Genomic DNA, 19,681 nt, shown 5'->3' with positions numbered 1-19,681 from the left:
AAAACGACCTGCAACAGACCTGGTTGATGAAGGCTACATTAAGACGAATGGAGTACTTAAGGAGCACTCATAGCGTTCATTATTATGCTCCTCCTGCTTTGTATGATAGGCTGGCTGGAGTTTTGTGGAGCATAGTTAACACAGCATTTGCACCCAGAAAGCCTCTGGGATCTGCAGCAGCAGCAAAGTGTGGGTGACCATGTCAGATGACGCAGCACTGGGCAAGGCAGGGAATTCTCTGACTCAGTGAAAAGAGGGACAGAGAATTTTGTTCTGTCTGCCTTCTTAAGCAGACCGACCTAATTTGCACCTCCTGAACAAATAAGCAGCTCGAAATGTAATTATCATTTGGGTTTTTCGCATTTCCAAATTTTGTGATATGGTCCTTGGCTCAAATTAAATACAAATGCATTTTTTAAACAACAACAACATCACACACACACTTGTGTACTTTGTGATAAATACATTCAGAAACGTGTGTGCCGAAATAATATATATATCTAAACACTTAGTTTGTGTTTAAAACTCATTTTGAATACAATTTTTCATACCGAATTTTCTTTCTTGTCAAAATTCACACCTCAGCATAGAAATGGGATGGAATGGACTTATGAATAAACACATGTGAAAGTGACATGGATGAGAAACCGATTAATCTACCCATCCTTAAGTACAAGGCAGTTTCATACGAATAACATCCCCCACCCAATTCTGCCCCTATTTGGATACCGTGGTGCTCCCATCAGCTGATCTTCTCTTGGCCTCAGCTTCTTCCTGCAGACAGATGTTCCTTCCTTCAACAGCTCCAACCACCTCCTACTTTGATGCAGAACATTCTAGAACTCTTCCCATTCAGCTTCTGCTGCTCCCTAACTGGGACTGGCAGCCAGCCAATCAGCATTCCACATAGAGCAGAAAGTCCGGGAGCCAGCGTGGTGTAGTGGTTAAGAGCAGTGGACTCGTAATCTGGTGAACCAGGTTCAATTCCCCGCTCCTCCACATGCAGCTGCTGGGTGACCTTGGGCCAGTCACACTTCTCTGAAGTCTCTCAGCCTCATTCACCTCACAGAGTGTTTGTTGTGGGGGAGGAAGGGAAAGGAGAATGTCAGCTGCTTTGAGACTCCTTAGGGTAGTGATAAAGTGGGATATCAAATCCAAACTACTACTCTTCTTCTTCTTCTTCTTCTTCTTCTTCTTCTTCTTCTTCTTCTTCTGGGAAAATACTTAGTTTACATATTTGCTAGAAGCCTTATAGCTGGGCTGGAAGATTGGGAAAATATTGCCTAACAGAAAAAGATCATTTGGATGTCATTCTGGAGTGAATATTTTGAATATCGAATAGACCCCTTATTTCCTCTGTTAAGGACCAACTGGTTTGATGGTTCTGTTTTCCAATAGATGATGCAGTAAAATATTATAAAAGCAAGGAACTGCAGAAAGAGTGGGGAGGGGAGCCGAAATAAAATATATATGATACATTGTTTGCTTTCCAAGTTTTTCTTTTTTAAATTTTGGTATGTTGTAAAATTAATTATATAAAGAATATATATGTGTGTGTGTCTGTGTATTTGTTGTTGTTTAGTCTTGTCCAACTGTTCGTGACCCCACGGACCAGAGCACGCCAGGCACTCCTGTCTTCCACTGCCTCCCGCAGTTTGGTCAAACTCATGCTGGTAGCTTCGAGAACACTGTCCCACCATCTTGTCCTCTGTCATCCCCTTCTCCTTGTGCCCTCCATCTTTCCCAACATCAGGGTCTTTTCCAGGGAGTCTTCTCTTCTCATGAGGTGGCCAAAGTATTGGAGCCTCAGCTTCAGGATCTGTCCTTCCAGTGAGCACTCAGGGCTGATTTCCTTCAGAATGGAGAGGTTGGATCTTCTTGCAGTCCATGGGACTCTCAAGAGTATCCTCCAGCACCATAATTCATTCTTCGGTGATCAGTCTTCTTTATTGGTCCAGCTCTCACTTCACACACACACACTTCCAGGAGATGATTTATAGCCACCAAAAATTCTGGTGCTTCTCCAGAACCCGGGAACAAGGTGTTGGGACAAAAATGCCTCAGGGATGAGATGCAAACTCTAGGGCATATCCCTGTGTTACTGTCTCCATCACCTACCTGTCTGAGCTGACATCCTTCCAACGGTGTGTGAAACAGCCTCACCCCCACTGGACGTGAAAGCAGACTTGATTCTGAGTCAGGAGGAGGAAGCCTCCTACCTACCTTCTGAAACTTTTTTGTGCAGTGTCCCTGCTCTGTGTGAGAGAAGTGGGAAGTCCCTGGCCTGATCACACTTAAGTGAGCCTCTCTGGAACTCCACAGCCCTGCTGGGCTCACACTAACACCCCCATACTCCCTCCTCAGTCATATTCAAGATGATAGGGAGGAATACACATGAGGATTTTTTTTTACATTTTTTAAAGCACAAAATGGTGGAAACCACAGAAGGGAAGAGGAGAAGACACAGGAGATGGACCAAAACAACTCTTAAGGACAGGAGAACACTATGGGACTAATCCAGACATTCAAAGAAGTTAAGTAAACAAGGTGTAATTGGAAAAAGGAGTGAAATTGCTTGTTTGAATCTCAATATCTTGTTTAGAGATAGGATGCCAGGTGCACAGGGTTGCCTAGCAACAGTACAACACTGAAAGTCAGGCTTGCTGACTTATCCAACCTCACTTTTTCTCAGGAATGTGCATATGAGCAGAAACTGGCATAGAAGTCAAGTCTGCATTGCATTCTGTAATCTGGGGGCAACAAGGCGAGAGTCTGTGAGCAACTGTGTTTGGTGGGTTTTACACAGCGTAGTGTGAGCTAGCATGGTAAAGAGCTGGTGGATTTCTCTGTATATTTGTTTCTTTACTTCTAAGACCAGAAGAACTGTATTACAGTAGTTAGTACATTTATCTTTGTCTTGTGAGACAATAAACCCTTTATACTTAGAACTGAACTGAGTGGGATAGAGGTTTTTCTTAACCAGGAACTCTGGAAAAAGATGACTACTGGAAAGCAGGAAAACTCTGAAGTTCAGCTGGAAGACGGCTGGAGCTATGGATTCACTGTTGACCCCACTGGTCGAAGTGTGGTGAATAACTGATAGCGGGCCCATGCCTGGCAGGCTATAAGCCAACAGACGTCTGGAAGTCGTAATATAGAACAAGACAATGGAAACTGTCACACTCACAGGAAGACCAATTCTCTCAGAAATAAAGAGGAGAGAGACACCACTGCTCTGACTGCAGGCAGAGTTGGTCTGGGGGAAGTGGGGCGACTCCTCCCTTAGAGAGGCCACGAAGACCCTTCCTGTTGCCAATAGGGGGAGTCATCCCTAAGAAGAGTGTTATGTTCCCCTCCCCCCCCAATCTGGTAAAATGTTCCCCTCTAGCAGGTATCAATCTTCCTCCACTTGGTGCCCTGTTGGTTAGGGCTGATGGCACCTAGAAGGCACTGGGTTGGGGAAGGCTGTATTGGATTTATTGCAACAGAAAGTGGGCTACGACTGAGTCCTCCTTGCTTTATTTTCCAGGAGTTTCCATTATCTGAGGTTGCAAAATCAGGTCACCTGAGGATGCAGGATTGACAAAAGACTTTTGAGTGCTGGTGTCAAAGACCTGATCTCTTCCATGCCCTTAATTCCATAATTTGGATCATTGACCATGGCTTCTATTAAAGGTGGGTCGATTCATTGCCCATGAAGAGTTTTAATTGAACCATCGTTTATCGGGCTTCTTCTTACATATGCTTCTTTTTTGATCAAGACGGGGAAAGTTCTCCCAACATCGCAGTGGTGTTGCACACTTTGCTTTTATTGCACCGACTGGTCTATAAAGGTGGTTGTCTGGCTTACCGACTACCCAATAACTGAAAAGAAAAGGAAGCACAAATCAATGAGTCAGTGAGAAGCAAATTATTATTATTATTGTTGTTGTTGTTATTGTTATTATTATTAATTTATTTATACCCCGTACATCTGGCTTGGTGTCCCTATCCATCAACATGGGGTGTGTAATTTATTTCAGCATTAAGAGATCTCCCCCTCTCAGAATCCTCAGATTCCAGGGCATTCAATGAAGCTGGTCTGAAAAAAGAAAAGGCTTCTTCACACAGCATGGAATTAACCTGTGGAACTCACTTCAACAGGAGGTGGTGATGGCCACCAACGTGGAAGGCTTTAAAGCAGAGGCTCCCAAACCTATGTGGCCTACCACCTCCTTTCAGAAAAAAAATAAAAATACTCAGCAGCCCCCCCCCCAGGAACCAACCTTTTTTAAGCAAACAAATAAAAGATGCAGTGACAAATTTGCATTCTTTTATGTGTCTGTATTTCTACCCAGTGCTATTTTTCTAGAAAAAAAGATGCCGGAACTCACCATGAATGCCTCCCTCTTTCTCTTTGAATTGCACCCACCTGGGAGGTTCCAGAACTCACCTGAGAGGTTCTGGAACCCACCTGAGAAGTCCCAGAACTGAGTTCCTGTGAGTTCCCCCTGAAAAAGCCCTGTTTCTACCTATATCCTACAACCTAATAAAGAAAGATTAAAATTCCATGGAGCGGACCAGAGTTAAGACTTCCGGCTCAGTCCGATCTATCCCAGGGGCAGAGCCGGTGCCGCATCCTGCCTGTCATGGGCCAAATAGGCAGGCAGTCTGTGATCCACTTCCTGGGTCTGGGTGAAGCCCAAAAGTTCACCCTAGCCTGTGAAAACCTCTCCCCTCCAGTGCAATTGCCAGATCCAGGGGAACTTTTGTTGCCAACCCACAACGGAGCCCAACCTGGCAGTAAGTGTCATTACATAACAGATGAATCTTCCCTTCCCTTCCCTTCCCTTCCCTTCCCTTCCCTTCCCTTCCCTTCTCTTCTCTTCTCTTCTCTTCTCTTCTCTTCCACCCACTTATTTTTATTCAACGACCCCTTGGATCATTCTAGTGCCCCTCAGGGGGTGTAATCACACACTTAGGGAAATGTGGCTTTTAAGAAAGATGACTTCTAGTGTTATGAGAGTAGGAGAAAGCCTTTTCTCTATTCTCTTTCTCCACACTCATTAGTTCTGAGTGGACATAGGATCCTGCAGTTCTAGTAGATTCTTCATTCTGTTAGCCAGAGCTAATGATTGACTGGGGTGATGATGGTGGAAAGCAACAATAACCACTGAATGATACTATGGAACAAAGCAAGCCTTGTGTACCTGCATTCCTACACTTTAGCAAACATTTAAGAAGCAGTAGAATTCCTCACACTTATGTTTTCGTCTCTGTTCAAAGAGGCAAACTATCATATTTTAACAAGGTGAGGTCAAAAAGCATTGCTTGGTCTTCCGAAAAATGGAGAGGATCAAAACTGAGGGGGAGGCAAAGGGGACATGCTGTCGCCACCCTGCTCTGGTCATGGACTGGTCATGCTGTTCGGATGCCTAATTATCGTCTTCCAAAGTAACTACTCTATTCCGAATTTAAAAATGGAAAGTGTAATGCCAGTGGCCAACAACAGAGGTTTAAAGACTCTCAAGGCAAATATAAAAAAATGTAGTATAAACACCAACAATTGGGAATCACTGGCCTGTGAGCACTCCAGTTGAACAGCCTTTACTAAAGGTGTCATGGACTTTGAAGACACTCAAACTCAGGACAAAAGGGAGAAACGTGCTAAGAGGAAGGCACGTTTGGCAAACCCTCACCGTGATCAACTCCCACCAGGAAACCTATGTCCTCACTGTGGAAGGACGTGTGGATCCACTTACGGACTCACAGTTAAGACTGTGTTCATGGAAGACAATCTTACATGGCTACAAGTGATTGCTGAAGAAGATGAAGAACTGGGGTGATTTGAAGGACTACAGTGTTCACGCACATGGTGAAAGTGGAGAGAGACTGTGAGAAGGCATGGGTGAGGGGGCATTTGGCTATGTGGAGTCCTAGGTGGCTGGTGCCCATAAGTAGTGGCAGAGTGGAAGGCAAGGAGACAAACCATATGTGGAAGCAACGACTGGAAGAACCACCTCCACTCCACCCAAGATTGGTTGTAGGTATAAGAAGGCTGAGGACAGACTGAGGTTGGTGAGGCACATTCGCCCTACTGGACCAGCCCCTGCCATGTGGGGTGATTTCTTGTCTCAGTGTAGAAGCCCTTCATTGTTGAGCATGAAACTACTATCAAGCCCCGTCAAACTACGCAGCATTACCACTTCTGATGAAGCTGGACAATATAATATTGCTTCCTCCCTACAAAACCGCCTTTCTGACGTGGAACATAAAATGCAATGGAAATAAAATACTCTGCTGGGTTCTAGATGCAGGCAAAGGACAGGAAGAGCTTTCAATGAAGAGCAAAAAACAAATTCTTAGCAAAGTTTCTACAATACAATAAACAGAGAAACGTTGCTTCAAGACTCACTATCGTGGTGGGAAAGTGTTATCTATCCATTTCCATCCAACGAAATGACGGAGCCCAATCCAGAAGTCATGCTGTTCGTTTTTAATTGCATTTTCCAGGAACTCCTGCTAAAAGCACAATCAGAAAGTCTTTCATAGGAATGAGAGGCCAGAATCCACTCTCAGGTCACCCCCAGACTGTGGCCCCATCTGCACTGTGAAGTATCATACCACTTTAAACACTCAATGCTTCCTCCAAAGCATCCTGGGAACTGTAGGGGTTTTTTTGGGGGGGGGGAGGTGGCAAATCTTTTTTAATTGATTTTCAATTTTTCTTTACAAATTAGTCACCACTGTAATTAAAACAAATTTAACATTTTCCAAATCTGACTTCCCATAAGTCTTCCTAGACATGTTAATGATTCTCCTTCATGCTGCATCATATTTCCTGATTACTTCTAGTTTATCTTCAGACATTACAAATAACCTTACAAAATACAATATTTTTACTTTTCAAACAGCTCTCTAGCAATCAATTCCTGCACATACATTATTTAACATTTCCAGTTTTGACAAGTGAGGTTACTTATCAGATTCTCAATCCTTACTAAATCATTAATTAATGTTAATTAAAATAAGATTTCCTCTCCTTCCATCTGCATATATAGAAACACAGCAATCCAGTCCAATAATTAGTCTTCTTGCTGCTCAGCTCCTCTGTCCCACATCACGTGTAATCTGAAGTCTTTTTCTTTAAGATAGAAACTCCAAGGTCAACCATCTTGCTTGGTGTAATTTCCCACCAGTAAGATCATAGCAACCAGCCCATATTATTATTATTATTGGGGGGGAGTGGGAGGACGACGACACTAACCACATTCTCCTAGATATTTCACAGTTCAAATCCATATTATAACCTCTCCCCCAATCCGAGATTCTCAAATGGATATATCCCACCAATAGAAATCCCAGTTCTTCTAGAAATCTGCTCCTTTCTAGCCCAGAATCCCAGAATTGTAGAGTTGGAAGGGACCCCAAAGGTCTAACCCCCTGCAATGCAGGAATGTCCTGTCTAAACTCACCGGTGGGGTTTGCTGTTAGCATGTGCAACAAGGCTTCCTCTATCAAGTTGGATCACTTGGGGTTCACCAAGTTCTTATTGTCTGCTCTGTGGGATGTAACCCACTGGTGCAGTCAAATGCAATATTCTTATTTCCATAGCGTGAGCACAGGCAGGGGGACATCCAGTCAGTGTAACTTCCTGTTCCGCTGGTCTGGAGCACCCTCCCCCTGGATATGACCTGGGAGATGGGCATGGCCCTGGCTGACTCCATAAAAGAGCAGTCACGCAGCCATCCTATCTCTCTTGCCGATCTCTTGCTTGCTGCTCTCATGCAGCCATGTTGTTCTCGTAATGTAAATTTTGCTGTCTGCTGGCTTTCAGCCAGCAGCACATGAGCTCAATCTCCATGCGAGATGAACTCACAGATTGTTATGTAACTACTAAAGTAAAGCTTGCCTTTCAGGGATCAAATCGTGAACTGAAATGTGAGTAAACCTCTTGTTATTTCGAAAGGAAAGACTTGTTTCTTTATTCTTCTAAGAGGGATAAAAGGGGACACCAGGAATAAGCCATCTGGGCAAGCCAGATTGGATTACTTAACTAAAGTATGTACTGAGTTGAATAGGATCCAAAATGCAGCAGTCTGATTGGTCGTAGAACAATAGGATCCAAAATGCAGCAGTCTGATTGGTCCTAGAACAATGCAGGAGTATGATTGGTCTGCAGGAGCCACCCAATCCAGCTCCAGATGGAAGTGAATCCACAACCTGATTGGCCTACAGGAGAATTCCGGAATTAGCCAATCACGTGGGGGCTATTGTGTAAATAATGCATATAAAGCAGATACTTTGGGGAAACTTTCATTCCTCCTCACCACTATGAGCTGAATAAAGAGCATGAAATCCACTCTCGACTCTGAGTATATTTCAGATTCAAACAAATCTGCAAACTAGCTTCCTGCTATATTGAAGGGAATCTGTTCTGCTACATCACTCACTACGCAGGGTAACACCAACACAATCCAAGAGTCCAAATTTTAATCTGCGTCACATCTTCATCTTCTTTGAATCCCTTCAGTTTAGGAGGGGAAAAGGCACAGTGGACTTAGAGACTGCTTCAATTGCAGAGGGCTTAGCACCCAGCGCCTCACACACCTCTGCTTCCATGGAGGCAGGAACGGGTTCAGGAGATGACCGTGGGTATCTTTTCTCCTTTATATCCCTCAAGGAAGTACGGGAGGCAATTCAGCCTCAGGTTACCCCCCTCCCCTGTGCCAGAGTCTTTCTCACGAGTGGGAGAGACGCCACTATTGGCATAGACTAGAACAGGAAGTTAGGAGCTGTAATTTCTTGTTTGGTGCTGAGAGTTGTTAGTTGTTAAAAGGTAAAGGTAAAGGTACCCCTGCCCGTACGGGCCAGTCTTGCCAGACTCTAGGGTTGTGCGCTCATCTCACTCTATAGGCCGGGAGCCAGCGCTGTCTGGAGACACTTCCGGGTCACATGGCCAGTGTGACAAAGCTGCATCTGGCAAGCCAGCGCAGCACACGGAACGCCGTTTACCTTCCCGCTGGTAAGCGGTCCCTATTTATCTACTTGCACCCGGAGGTGCTTTCGAACTGCTAGGTTGGCAGGCGCTGGGACCGAACGACGGGAGCGCACCCCGCTGCGGGGATTCGAACCGCCGACCATGCGATCGGCAAGTCCTAGGCGCTGAGGTTTTACCCACAGCGCCACCCGCGTTAGGAGGGTTCTTTTCCCCCTCAGATTCCAAAGTGGGTTATCTATCCATCCCACTTCCCACAGAACTCTGGGAATTGTAACACTGTGAGGGGAAAAGGAGGTCTGCTAAAAAGCTCTCAGTATCTTTAACAAACTTCCCAGGATCCTTTGGGGGATGCCATGACTGTCAAGCTTTAAATGTATACTGCAGCTATGGCCAAAGTATCTTGCACAGGAATAATAATAATAATAATAATAATTTATTATTTGTACCCCGCCCATCTGGCTGGGTTTCCCCAGCCACTCTGGGCGGCTTCCATAGAAACCAAAAATACACTAAAATATCACAGATTAAAAACTTCCCTGAACAGGGCTGCCTTAAGATGTCTTCTGAATGTCAGGTAGTTATTTATCGCTTTGACATCTGATGGGAGGGCGTTCCACAGGGCAGGCGCCACTACCGAGAAGGCCCTCTGCCTGGTTCCCTGTAGCTTTGCTTCTCGCAATGAGGGAACCGCCAGAAGGCCCTCGGCGCTGGACCTCAGCATCCGGGCAGAACGATGGGGGTGGAGACGCTCCTTCAGGTATACTGGGCCGAGGCCGTTTAGGGCTTTAAAGGTCAACACCAGCACTTTGAATTGTGCTCGGAAACGTACTGGGAGCCAATGTAGGTCTTTCAAGACCGGTGTTATATGGTCTCGGCGGCCGCCCCCAGTCACCAGTCTAGCTGCCGCATTCTGGATTAGTTGTAGTTTCCGAGTCACCTTCAAAGGTAGCCCCACGTAGAGCGCATTGCAGTAGTCCAAGCGGGAGATAACCAGAGCATGCACCACTCTGGCGAGACAGTCCGCGGGCAGGTAGGGTCTCAGCCTGCGTACCAGGTGGAGTTGGTAGACAGCTGCCCTGGACACAGAATTGACCTGCGCCTCCATGGACAGCTGTGAGTCCAAAATGACTCCCAGGCTGCGCACCTGGTCCTTCAGGGGCACAGTTACCCCATTCAGGACCAGGGAGTCCTCCACACCAGCCCGCCCCCTGTCCCCCAAAAACAGTACTTCTGTCTTGTCAGGATTCAACCTCAATCCATTAGCCGCCATCCATCCTCCAACTGCCTCCAGGCACTCACACAGGACCTTCACCGCCTTCACTGGTTCTGATTTGAAAGAGAGGTAGAGCTGGGTATCATCTGCATATTGATGGACACCCGGACCAAACCCCCTGATGATCTCTCCCAGTGGCTTCATATAGATGTTAAAAAGCATGGGGGAGAGGACGGAACCCTGAGGCACCCCGCAAGTGAGGGCCCAGGGGTCTGAACACTCATCCCCCACCACCACTTTCTGAACACGGCCCAGGAGGAAGGAGCGAAACCACTGCATAACAGTGCCCCCAGCTCCCAGCCCCTCTAGACGGTCCAGAAGGATGTTATGGTCGATTGTATCAAAGGCCGCTGAGAGATCCAGCAGAACCAGGAAACAACTCTCACCTTTGTCCCTAGCTCGCCGGAGATCATCAACCAGCGCGACCAAGGCAGTTTCAGTCCCATGATGAGGCCTGAATCCTGATTGGAAGGGATCCAAATGGTCCGCATCCTCCAGGCGTGCCTGGAGTTGTTCAGCAACCACGCGCTCAATCACCTTGCCCAAGAATGGAAGATTTGAGACTGGGCGATAGTTGGCCATACTGGCCGGGTCTAAAGATGGTTTTTTAAGAAGCGGTTTAATGACCGCTTCTTTCAGCGGATCTGGGAATGTTCCCTCACAGAGGGAAGCATTCACCACCCCGCAGAGCCCATCGCCCAGCCCTTCCCGGCTTGCTTTTATTAGCCAGGATGGGCAAGGATCAAGGAGACAGGTGGTTGGTTTCACGCGTCCAAGCAGCCTGTCCACATCCTCGGGGGTAACGGATTGAAATTGATTCCATGCAACTTGACCAGACAGAGCTCTAGCACTCTCCCGCCCCAGCCCTGCTCCCACGGTGGTGTCTAGCTCCTTCCGAATATGAGTGATTTTATCTGCAAAAAACTTTGCAAAATCGTTGCAGGAGATCTTGGGGTCTTTACAAGGCCCCGGTGGTAAAGGTGGTTCCGTTAAATTGCGAACCACCTGAAAGAGTCTCCTGCTACTATTTTCTGCAGATGCAATAGAGGCGGTGAAGAAAGTCTTCTTCGCCGTCGCTATCGCCACTTGGTAGGCTCGAAGTTGAGCTCTAACCTGTGTCCGGTCAGATTCGGAGTGAGTTTTTTGCCACCGACGCTCTAGCCGTCTCAGCGATTGTTTCATCGCCCTCAGCTCCGAAGAAAACCACGGGGCTGTCCGGGCTCCATGCAATCGGAGAGGGCGCTTCGGAGCCAGACAGTCGATAGCCCTGGTTAACTCCGCATTCCAGCGGGCCACCAGGGAATCAGCTGAAAGGCCATCAACATGGGATAAAGCATCCCCTACCACTCTCTGGAAACCATCTGGATCCATTAAGTGGCGGGGGCGGACCATCCGAATTGGTCCCACCTCCCTGCAGAGGGGAAGGGTCGCGGAGAAGTCCAGTTGCACCAGGAAGTGATCTGACCATGGCACTTCTTTTGTTTCACTTTTACTTAGTGTCAGATCACCCACGTCACTAGAGGTGAACACCAGGTCTAAGGCATGTCCATGACTATGAGTTGGGCCAAACTTATTCAGGGACAGCCCCATGGAGGCCATGCTTTCCACGAAGTCCCGAGCGGCCCCTTGTAAGGTCGTGTCGGCATGGATGTTAAAATCCCCTAGGACAACCAAACTAGGTGTCTCCAGGAGAAAATCCGCCACGACCTGAAGCAGCTCAGACAGGGAATCCTTGGTGCAGCGGGGAGGTCGGTACACCAGTAGGAATCCTGTACTGCCCCTATTGCCCAACTTCCAGAACATGCACTCGGAAAACTGGGTCTTCCCAATAGGACGCCTGGTGCAAGCTAGTGACTTCCTAAAAATCACTGCAACCCCCCCTCCCCGCCCACATGACCTGGGTTGCTGTGTGTAAGAGAAACCTGGTGGGCAAGCAGCGGCAAGGACAGGCCCATCTGCTTCCTCCAACCAGGTCTCCGTCACACATGCCAGGTCAAATCCTCCATCCACAATCAGATCGTGGATGGCAGTGGTTTTATTCATCATTGACCTGGCATTACACAGCAACACCTTCAGGTCATGTAGGTTTCCCCTGTTGATTCCAGTATCCATCCGGTCAAGGCCAGACCCGGAGGCAGGGATAGTCTTCAGACAATGACTAAACCTGCCTCCTCGGTAATGACATGATCTGGTCTTAGCGTAACTCCGCCTCCTGCCCATGATCACCGAGATCGGATGTCCCAGTGCTTCCCCCCCTGTGGAACTGGTCCCAGCCATCGTGTTGGCTGGGGCCCCACTCCCAGGCAGCCCTGATCCCGCCCCTTAAAAACAAAACGCAAACTATACAGAACCAATAAAACAACAACAACAAAAAAGAACAGAACAATTATACTAAAATTAATCCCCAACCAAATATCCATCCCACCCACCCCCAACAAAGGAAAAAAGGAAAAAAGAAATAAAAATTTAAATTGCCACCGACTGCTTGAGGACATTTTAAAGCACATTAACCACCTGGAACAGGGAAGCAATGGCAGAACACTTCCCACCCTTCCCAAAAAGTTTGTTCCAAAAAGGGCCTGGGCCACGCCCCCTGGGCCAGTTGGAAAAGGCCCTGGAAGGGAGCAGGCCCTGCAGTCCTCACCCAGCCGATGGTCCGAGGCTTCCCCGCAGCAGGAGTCCCTTTATAGCTGGGAGAGAGGGCCTGGGCCACGCCCCCTGGGCCAGTTGGAAAAGGCCCTGGAATGGAGCAGGCCCTGTAGTCCTCACCCAGCCGATGGTCCGAGGCCTCACTGCAGCAGGAGTCCCTTTATAGCTGGGAGAGAGGGCCTGGGCCACGCCCCCTGGGCCAGTTGGAAAAGGCCCTGGAATGGAGCAGGCCCTGCAGTCCTCACCCAGCCGATGGTCCGAGGCCTCACTGCAGCAGGAGTCCCTTTATAGCTGGGAGAGAGGGCCTGGGCCACGCCCCCTGGGCCAGTTGGAAAAGGCCCTGGAAGGGAGCAGGCCCTGCAGTCCTCACCCAGCCGATGGTCCGAGGCTTCCCCGCAGCAGGAGTCCCTTTATAGCTGGGAGAGAGGGCCTGGGCCACGCCCCCTGGGCCAGTTGGAAAAGGCCCTGGAATGGAGCAGGCCCTGCAGTCCTCACCCAGCCGATGGTCCGAGGCCTCACTGCAGCAGGAGTCCCTTTATAGCTGGGAGAGAGGGCCTGGGCCACGCCCCCTGGGCCAGTTGGAAAAGGCCCTGGAATGGAGCAGGCCCTGTAGTCCTCACCCAGCCGATGGTCCGAGGCCTCACTGCAGCAGGAGTCCCTTTATAGCTGGGAGAGAGGGCCTGGGCCACGCCCCCTGGGCCAGTTGGAAAAGGCCCTGGAATGGAGCAGGCCCTGCAGTCCTCACCCAGCCGATGGTCCGAGGCCTCACTGCAGCAGGAGTCCCTTTATAGCTGGGAGAGAGGGCCTGGGCCACGCCCCCTGGGCCAGTTGGAAAAGGCCCTGGAAGGGAGCAGGCCCTGCAGTCCTCACCCAGCCGATGGTCCGAGGCTTCCCCGCAGCAGGAGTCCCTTTATAGCTGGGAGAGAGGGCCTGGGCCACGCCCCCTGGGCCAGTTGGAAAAGGCCCTGGAATGGAGCAGGCCCTGCAGTCCTCACCCAGCCGATGGTCCGAGGCCTCACTGCAGCAGGAGTCCCTTTATAGCTGGGAGAGAGGGCCTGGGCCACGCCCCCTGGGCCAGTTGGAAAAGGCCCTGGAAGGGAGCAGGCCCTGCAGTCCTCACCCAGCCGATGGTCCGAGGCCTCACTGCAGCAGGAGTCCCTTTATAGCTGGGAGAGAGGGCCTGGGCCACGCCCCCTGGGCCAGTTGGAAAAGGCCCTGGAAGGGAGCAGGCCCTGCAGTCCTCACCCAGCCGATGGTCCGAGGCTTCCCCGCAGCAGGAGTCCCTTTATAGCTGGGAGAGAGGGCCTGGGCCACGCCCCCTGGGCCAGTTGGAAAAGGCCCTGGAATGGAGCAGGCCCTGCAGTCCTCACCCAGCCGATGGTCCGAGGCCTCACTGCAGCAGGAGTCCCTTTATAGCTGGGAGAGAGGGCCTGGGCCACGCCCCCTGGGCCAGTTGGAAAAGGCCCTGGAAGGGAGCAGGCCCTGCAGTCCTCACCCAGCCGATGGTCCGAGGCCTCACTGCAGCAGGAGTCCCTTTATAGCTGGGAGAGAGGGCCTGGGCCACGCCCCCTGGGCCAGTTGGAAAAGGCCCTGGAAGGGAGCAGGCCCTGCAGTCCTCACCCAGCCGATGGTCCGAGGCTTCCCCGCAGCAGGAGTCCCTTTATAGCTGGGAGAGAGGGCCTGGGCCACGCCCCCTGGGCCAGTTGGAAAAGGCCCTGTAAGGCTTAAAACCATCAAATTGCAAAGGTTTATTCATGCCATTTCTGTATACAGTGTTCAGCTAGCTTACCTCCTCTTTTTCATTTTCAATAATAACCAGTTTGGATTTTTGACTCTCACAAAAGCTGTCTGCCTGACTCCAGTCTACTAGTCCTTCGTCAAATAAATAGAGAGCCTCTTTATATATCTGCCACTTTTGATGATGATTTGAAGTGAGGTCATCTTTGAATCCAGCCAGAAATTGGGAAGGGGGGGAGGGCGGAGAGAGAGAGGAAAAAACAACAACAGTTTTAGCTGGACTGAAGGTCTTACAGATTTTAGTATTATTATTATTACAGTGGTACCTCAGTTTAAGAACAGTCTGGTTTAAGAACGATTTGGTTTACAAACTCCACAAAAACGGAATTAGTGTCCTGGTTTGAGAACTTTAACTTGGTCAAAGAACAGAATCCAAACGGTAGAAGGGCACCGGTGGTGGGAGGCTTCATTAGGGAAAGCGCACCTCGGTTTAAGAATGGTTTTTGGACTTCCAGAACCGATTAAGTTTGTAAACCGAGGTACCACTGTATTTTAAATAAAGTCATTATGAATTACATACTGATATTTCATTTCAATCCAGCAAAAGACATGGTAGCTAACATTCTGAAAGGTTTGTTCTAATAAAGATCATCTGAAGGCATCCCTATTTAGGGAAGCTTTTAATGTTTGATGTATTACAATATTTTATTTTTATTTTTTTATAATATTTTTATTCAAAAAATTTTCCATATAAACATAACATACATAAACATACATAAACATACAAAAACAAAAACAAAAACAAAACAAAAAACATGTACCATTTCATATCCTAATTTCTTATACCTTCCTTCCCCGACTTCCTCATGCCTCCCTTTTCTGTATTCCAAATTCTTATCAATTACTCAGCAAATCTTCCCTTATTTTAATTTAAGTTTAAGCTAACCTTCCTTATTCTCCTTGTCTTAACCATTACTAATAGTAACCATTTACTTTCAGTCCATCATCATTCTAACTTTCATTAACTTTGTGATATTTCTTTAAATAGTCCTTGAATTTTTTCCATTCTTCTTGCGCTGTTTCTCTTCCCTGGTTTCGGATTCTGCTCGTCATTTCTGCCAAACCCATGTAGTCTATCACGTTCATCTGCCATTCTTCCAGTGTGGGTAGATCTTTCGTCTTCCAGTACTTCGCAATAAGTATTCTAGCTGCTGTTGTAGCATACATAAAAAAAGTTATATCTGTCTTTAACACCCCTTGGCCAACAATACCCAAGAGAAAGGCCTCTGGTTTCTTGGTGAAAGTATATTTAAATACCTTTTTAAGTTCATTATAGATCATTTCCCAGAATGCCTTAATCTTCGGGCACGTCCACCAAAGGTGAAAAAATGTACCTTCCTTTTCTTTACATTTCCAACATTTATTGTCAGGCAAATGGTAAATCTTTGCAAGCTTGACTGGGGTTATGTACCACCTATAGATCATTTTCGTAATATTTTCTCTTAAGGCATTACATGCCGTAAATTTCATCCCGGTGGTCCACAACTTTTCCCAATCAGCAAACAAAATATTATGACCAATGTCCTGAGCCCATTTAATCATAGCTGATTTAACTGTTTCATCTTCTGTATTCCATTTCAGCAGCAAATTATACATTTTTGACAAATTCTTAGTACTGGGTTCTAACAGTTCTGTCTCCAATTTTGATTTTTCCACCTGAAAGCCAATTTTACTGTCCACTTTAAACGCTTCATTTATTTGATGATAGTGCAACCAATCTCTCACCTTCCCTTTTAATTTCTCAAAACTCTGCAATCTCAGTTTGTCCCCTTCCTTTTCCAAAATTTCCCAATATCTTGGCCACTTAGACTCCATGTTTAACTTTTTAACTGCCTTAGCTTCCATTGGCGACAGCCACCTTGGAGTTTTATTTTCCAGCAAATCTTTATATCTGACCCAAACATTTAATAATGCTTTCCTGACAATATGGTTTTTAAAACTTTTGTGTGCTTTAACCTTGTCATACCACAAGTATGCATGCCACCCAAAAATATTATTAAAACCTTCCAAATCCAAAATGTCTGTGTTTTCAAGAAGCAGCCATTCTTTCAGCCAGCAGAAAGCTGCCGCTTCATAGTACAGTTTAAAATCTGGCAGGGCAAACCCCCCTCTTTCCTTTGAGTCCGTTAATATCTTAAATTTAATTCTGGGCTTTTTGCCCTGCCAGACAAATTTAGATATGTCTTTTTGCCACTTCTTGAAACAGTCCATTTTATCCATTATTTGCAATGCTTGAAACAAAAACAACATTCTTGGCAATACATTCATCTTTATAACTGCAATTCGACCTAACAAGGAAAGCTTAAGATTTGACCAAATCTCCAAGTCTTTTTTCACTTCTGTCCAAGTTTTTTCATAATTATCTTTAAATAAATTCACATTCCTAGCTGTCATGTTTATCCCCAAATATTTCACTTTTTTAACCACAGACAACCCCGTCTCATTCTGAAACCTTTCTTTTTCAATCTGTGTTAGATTTTTCTCCAATACCTTTGTTTTTGACTTATTCAGTTTGAATCCTGCCAATTGACCAAACTCTTGGATTATTTCCAAAACTCTTTTCGTACTAGCTTCTGGCTCTTGCAATGTAAGTACTAGGTCATCTGCAAATGCTCTCAGTTTGTATTGTTTAGCTCCGACCTGAATCCCTTTAACCAACTGGTCCCTCCTAATCATATTAAGCAAAACCTCCAGGACCGATATAAAAAGTAATGGGGAGATAGGGCACCCCTGTCGTGTCCCTTTTTCTATCTTGAACTCTTCTGTAACCACATTATTTACAATTAATTTTGCTTTCTGTTCAGAATAAATTGCACCTATACCATTCCCAAACCCTTGGCCTACCCCCATCCCCCGGAGGTTCTTCAACATAAAGCTCCAAGAAATGTTGTCAAAGGCTTTCTCGGCGTCCACGAATATCAGAACAGCCTTAGTATTTATGTTCACTTCCAACTTCTCCAAAATGTCAATTATATTCCTTACATTGTCCGACAAATGTCTTTTCGGGAGAAAGCCCGCTTGGTCTCCATGAATCTCCTCCATCAAAACCCTTTTCAGTCTCTTTGCTAAAACATCGGCAAAGATTTTATAATCCACATTTAGTAACGAGATGGGTCGGTAGTTCTTAAGTTGGGTCTTTTCAGACTCTGTCTTTGGTATAAGTGTAATATAGGCCTCTCTCCACGTATCGGGTGCCTTCCTCCCCGCCATGATCTCATTGCAGACTTCCTTCAAAGGTTGTATAAACTCTTCCTTCAAAACTTTGTAATATTTGGAAGTCAGTCCATCCGGTCCAGGTGATTTGCCCAACGTCATATTTTGAATGGCATCTTCTATTTCCTGTGCTGTTATCTCCTGGTTCAAAATTGTCTTACTTTCCTGCGAAATCTTTTTCAGCCCATTTTTCTCGAGGAATTGTTGTATATCTGTTTCTTTTTGCGGCCCTTGTGTGTAAAGTTGTCTAAAGTAGTTCTGAAAACAGTTTCTAATTTCAGCTGGGTTGCTTATATTCTTTCCTTCCACTTCTATGTTTGTTACCGTGTTGAGTTTTTGTCTCTTCTTTATTTGCCAAGCCAGTAGCTTGCCACATTTATCAGCAGATTCAAAAGTCTTTTGTCTCATTTGCTTAATTTTCCACTCTAGTTCTTGATTCGTCAGTTCCATATATTGTGTTTGATAAAATTTAATTTCTCTTAGAATCTCTTGTGATTTTGGCTTCAATCTTAGTTTCTTTTCCCCTTCTCTTATCTTTTCCAAAATTTTTTCCTTCCTCTCGTTTTGTTTTCTTTTCTTCAATGTATTTTGTTGTATCAGAAACCCTCTCATCACGGCTTTGCTTGCGTCCCATACTATTCTTTTTTCTACTTTAGTCCTGAGATTAATTTCAAAATAGTCTTTCAAAGTTTTTTGGGCCTTCTTGCAAATCTCCTCATCTCTAAGTAAGGTGTCATTCATTCTCCATCTAAAGGAGCCAGTTGTTGTTTGCCTCATCACCATCTTTACTGCATTATGGTCGGAGAAAGTTTTTGTGCAGATTTCCACTCTCTTTATGTTCTGCGCCATATTGCTAGTCACCCAAATTTGGTCGATCCTTGTCCATGTCATTTTGGCTTCAGAAAAGAAGGTTCCCTCTCTTTCTAATGGGTGTTTTGTTCTCCATATATCGATCAAGTCCATATTGTCAGTCATTTCAAAAAAGGTCTTTGGTAGTCTTCCATCTTTTGTTACAACCTGTCTTTGTGCTTTATCCATATTTGTTGAAACTACTCCATTCATGTCTCCCATCATGATTAATTTGTAATCCATATAATCCATCAAAATCTCGTGCAGCTTCTTAAAAAATTCAGCTTTCCCTTCATTTGGTGCATAAATTCCCACTATCAAATACTTCTCTCCTTGAAATTGAATTTCAATTGCCAAATATCTTCCTTGATCATCTTTAAAAATTTGTTTCGGTTGCAGCTTCTCCTTTGCATAAATCACCACTCCTCTCTTTTTTACTCTGTCTGAAGAAATAAATTCTTGTCCCAATCTTTTATTTATTAATAACTTTCTATGAGCTCTTGTCACATGGGTCTCCTGTAAACAAATTAGGTCCAATTGGTCTTTCTTCAAAGCATGAAATATATTTTTTCTCTTTCTAGGGATGTTCAAACCGTTACAATTCCAGGTAAGAAGCTGCAGGTCCATGATGGGGTTATTTACTCTTTCCTCCTACAGCTCCCAATTTTTGTTCTTCGTTTGTCGGTGGTTCCGTATCCGTATCTAATGAAGGATGCCCTTGTCCTGGATGCGTCTCTTTCTGTAGGTCTTCTTCGTGTTCTCCCAAGAACTTGTCTTTATCACTCACAGTCTTTATTCTTCTCTTCTTCCCCTTGTATTTAAAAGACAGGCCTTGGGGGAACTCCCACCTGAATGGTATGTAGTTCCTTCTCAGCAATATCACCAAGTCCTTGTAGTGTCCTCTTGCATCCAAGATACTC

The 19,681-nt window shown here is 46.1% G+C and overlaps 1 protein-coding gene across 8 annotated transcripts in view; it reads right to left on the bottom strand.

Annotated features, from left to right (window-relative positions):
- Positions 1-3,503: 3,503 nt before the first annotated feature.
- Positions 3,504-19,681, bottom strand: part of LOC128420561 (C-type lectin domain family 4 member G-like) — a 55,287-nt gene continuing 39,109 nt past the window's right edge. For 7 of the 8 annotated variants that reach the window (XM_053402174.1, XM_053402181.1, XM_053402183.1 and 4 more), the window contains 3 exons: positions 14,692-14,843; positions 6,395-6,501; positions 3,504-3,864 (listed from right to left, as the gene is read on the bottom strand). In XM_053402174.1, the coding sequence (XP_053258149.1) occupies positions 3,705-3,864; positions 6,395-6,501; positions 14,692-14,843 (419 nt within the window). In that variant the 3' untranslated portion in view covers positions 3,504-3,704. The remainder of the gene's footprint in view (positions 3,865-6,394; positions 6,502-14,691; positions 14,844-19,681) is intronic. The other variant, XM_053402176.1, reaches the window with a different exon arrangement.

This window comes from Podarcis raffonei, chromosome 9 (assembly GCF_027172205.1).
Source record: "Podarcis raffonei isolate rPodRaf1 chromosome 9, rPodRaf1.pri, whole genome shotgun sequence".
In the NCBI taxonomy this organism is placed as follows: domain Eukaryota; kingdom Metazoa; phylum Chordata; class Lepidosauria; order Squamata; family Lacertidae; genus Podarcis; species Podarcis raffonei.
The sequence above is the reverse complement of the archived record's forward strand: the minus strand, read 5'-3'. Positions and strand labels throughout refer to the sequence as shown.